At 41.7% G+C, this 3150-nt stretch overlaps 1 protein-coding gene across 1 annotated transcript; it reads right to left on the reverse strand.

Moving 5' to 3' along the window:
* Nucleotides 1-1992: 1992 nt before the first annotated feature.
* On the reverse strand, nucleotides 1993-2931 carry LOC124973551 (olfactory receptor 2L13-like). The gene has a single exon (XM_047537425.1). The coding sequence runs from the start codon at nucleotides 2929-2931 to the stop codon at nucleotides 1993-1995; it is 939 nt and encodes a 312-aa protein (XP_047393381.1).
* Nucleotides 2932-3150: the final 219 nt, after the last annotated feature.

Consider the following 3150-nt stretch of genomic DNA (forward strand, 5'->3'; position numbering starts at 1 on the left):
TCCTCCCTTTGCTGACTTACATCATTGTTTTTCATCTCTTCCTCATGGAATATTTTGATGAGAATGTTCTGTAGTGCTGACTTTCTTTTTGTAAATTCTTTTAACTTTTCTTTATCATGGAAGGATTTTATTTCGTCGTCGAATCTGAAGATAAGTTTTGCTGGGTATAAGGTTCTTGGTTGGCATCCATTTTCTTACAGAGCTTGAAAAATGTTGTTCCAGGCCCTTCTAGCTTTTAGGGTCTGAGTTGAAAAATCTGCTGATATATGTATTGGATTCCCCCTGAATGTAATTTGATTCTTTTCTTTCACAGCCTTTAAAATTCTGCCTTTATTTTGTATGTTAGGTATTTTCATTATAATGTGCCTTGGTGTGGGTCTGTTGTGATGTTTTTATATTTGGAGTCCTATAAGCCTCTTGTACTTCATTTTACATTTCAGTGTTCATATGTAGGAAATTTTCTGATATTATTTCATTGAATAGATTTTTCATTCCCTTGGTTTGTTTCTCTGTGCTTTCCTTAATCCCAATAATTCTTAAATTTGGCCTTTTCATGATATCCCATAATTCTTGTAGATTCTGTTCATGATTTCTTGCCATCTTCTCTGTTTGGTCAACTTTGTTTTCAAGGTTAAATATTTTTTCTTCAATGTCTGAGGTTCTGTCTTCCAGGTGTTCCATCCTATTGGATATGCTTTCTATGGAGTTTTTAATTTGTTTATTTATTGTTTCCTTCATTTCAAGTATTTCTCTTTGTTTTTTTTTCAGTATCTTTAACTCTTTATTGAAATGATCTTTTACTTCCCACATTTGCTCTTTTAACTGTTGAATGGTGCAATCATTCAAAGCCTGCATTTGTTCTTTCATCTCATTTTTTGCCTCTCTGATAATTATAATTGCATATATTCTGAACTCCCTTTCTGACATTTCTTCTTCCATGCTGTCATTGAATTTTATTGATGTAGCATCTAGGTTCATTTGGGACTCTTTTTTCTTGTTTTCTCATATTGATTCCTCTCTTCTAGTGAAACTCTGAGATATTACAGATTTCCTCCATTGACTAATAGTGTCCCTGTAAATTTCCAATAACTCACCTCCTAGCCTACAGTAGCCTGAAGTTTGGTGGAAGTTGATAATGCACTGATCCACAAAAAAGCTTTCCTCTAGTGGTGGTGGCCTTCAGGTGGGGTATGTTCTCTGCTAGTGGGCAGAGGAGCCTCCACTTATTGATGGATGGTCAGCCCAAGGGGGACTAGACTTCAGGCTGGGGCACAGCTGTTCTGGGCCTGGGTCTCTGGTTATACCATTCTGGTGGGAAAGGCTCACCTGGCAGGGAAAACTCACCTGGTGGGGAAGTATCACTGGACACCTCTCCTCCTAGAAGTTCCCTTCAGTCCGGAACTCCTACCTGGTCCAGGGAGCCTCACCCTATGAGTGAGTCTCTTGATTGACAGCCCTCCTCTGCAATGTTCCCTGTTGTCTGGAACTACCACCTGGACTGGGGAGTCTGGTCCTGCAAAGGAGTCTCCAGCTGTGTGGCCCTGCTCCAAGAAGCTGCCTGCAGTCCAGGCCTGCCACTCGGGCCCAGGGGAGCCTAGCTGTGTGCGCAAGTCTCTTGCTGGGTGGCCCTGCTCCATGAAGTTGCCTGTGGTCAGGGCCTGCTGCCTGGTCTGGGGTAGCCTCACCCAGTGGGAAAGATTCACCTAGTGGCTCTGAATTGACCCTGAGTCACTTAATACCTCCTCTTCTTGAATCCTGTATTCGGGACCAACATGAGATGCAGTCACCCTCTAGTCTGCCATCTTGGTCTATTTTTATAATTAGTTTTAACAATATTAACATTAATATTGATTGCAATTCTTTCAATTAAATTTAAACACTAATAATTAACATAAATGCTCATTCATATGAAAATATCATTTAATTTTACGGTGAAATGTGTAAGTGATTCTGCATGGAAAAAACCATGCAGAGGAGCAGGGACAGGCAAGCTCATTTCTTCCTAGAGGAGAACATCCCAAACACTCTTCTCATGGCACCCAGTACCTCCTTATTCCTCAGGCTGTAAACAATGGGATTGAGCATGGGAGTGAGGACACTGTAAAAAACTGCAAGAATCTTGTCTTCTTCAGGTGAGCGGAGATTCTTGGACCGCAGATAAGTGTAGACAAAAGGAGCATAGTAAAAGATCACCACAGTTAAATGTGTGGAGCACGTGGTATAGGCCTTTTTCCTTCCCTCTTTTGAGCGCATGTGGTAGACAGCAAGCAGGACCCGTCCATAGGACACAGTGATGCCAAGGAAAGGAATGAGGAGAAAGAGGACGGCACTCACAAACACCATGTACTCATAGACCCAGGTGTCCATGCAGGCCAGAGGCATCATAGCTGGGATGTCACAGTAGAAATGATTGATGGCCCTGGATCTGCAGTAAGGAATTTGAAAAGTGTAGATGGTGTGTGCCAAGGAGTTGATGGAACTCAGTGTCCAGGATCCCAGGATCAACTTCAGACACATGATTTTACTCATGCGGATGGGATAGTGGAGAGGGTGACAGATGGCCACAAAGCGGTCATAGGCCATGGAGGCCAGGAGTAAGCCTTCAGAACATGCCAATGTCACAAAGAAGAAAATTTGTACACCACACCCCAGGAAGGAGATGTTCTTGTGACCAGAAAGGAAGTTGGACACCATCTTGGGGACAGTGGTGGAGATGTACATCAGGTCCATGAGGGAGAGCTGGCTAAGGAGAAAGTACATGGGAGTGTGGAGCCGGGGGTCCAAGAGGATGAGAGCAGTCATTCCTGAGTTCCCCAAACAGGCGAGGACAAACACAAAGATGATCAGGAGCAAGAGAAGTAGGCCAGTTTGGTTTGGATGTAACAGTCCCAACAAAATGAAATCATTTGAAGTTTGGTTCCATTTCTCCATGAAAATGAACTTCTTTGATTTCCTTGACAGAATAATAAAAATAAAAACTAAGCAGTAAATATGAAAGTATCAACATAGGAGAATAACAAGAAATTGACTTTATTAGACTTTGTTTATAATTTATTTTTCATTCAACATAGTTTTTGTTAGATTGATTTTAAGACTTGAATGTGGCTTCCAGTTTTCACTGGGAACCCTCTCTGTAGGTCATGGAAATAT

The sequence above is a fragment of the Sciurus carolinensis genome, assembly GCF_902686445.1.
Source record: "Sciurus carolinensis chromosome 19 unlocalized genomic scaffold, mSciCar1.2 SUPER_34, whole genome shotgun sequence".
Lineage (NCBI taxonomy): Eukaryota > Metazoa > Chordata > Mammalia > Rodentia > Sciuridae > Sciurus > Sciurus carolinensis.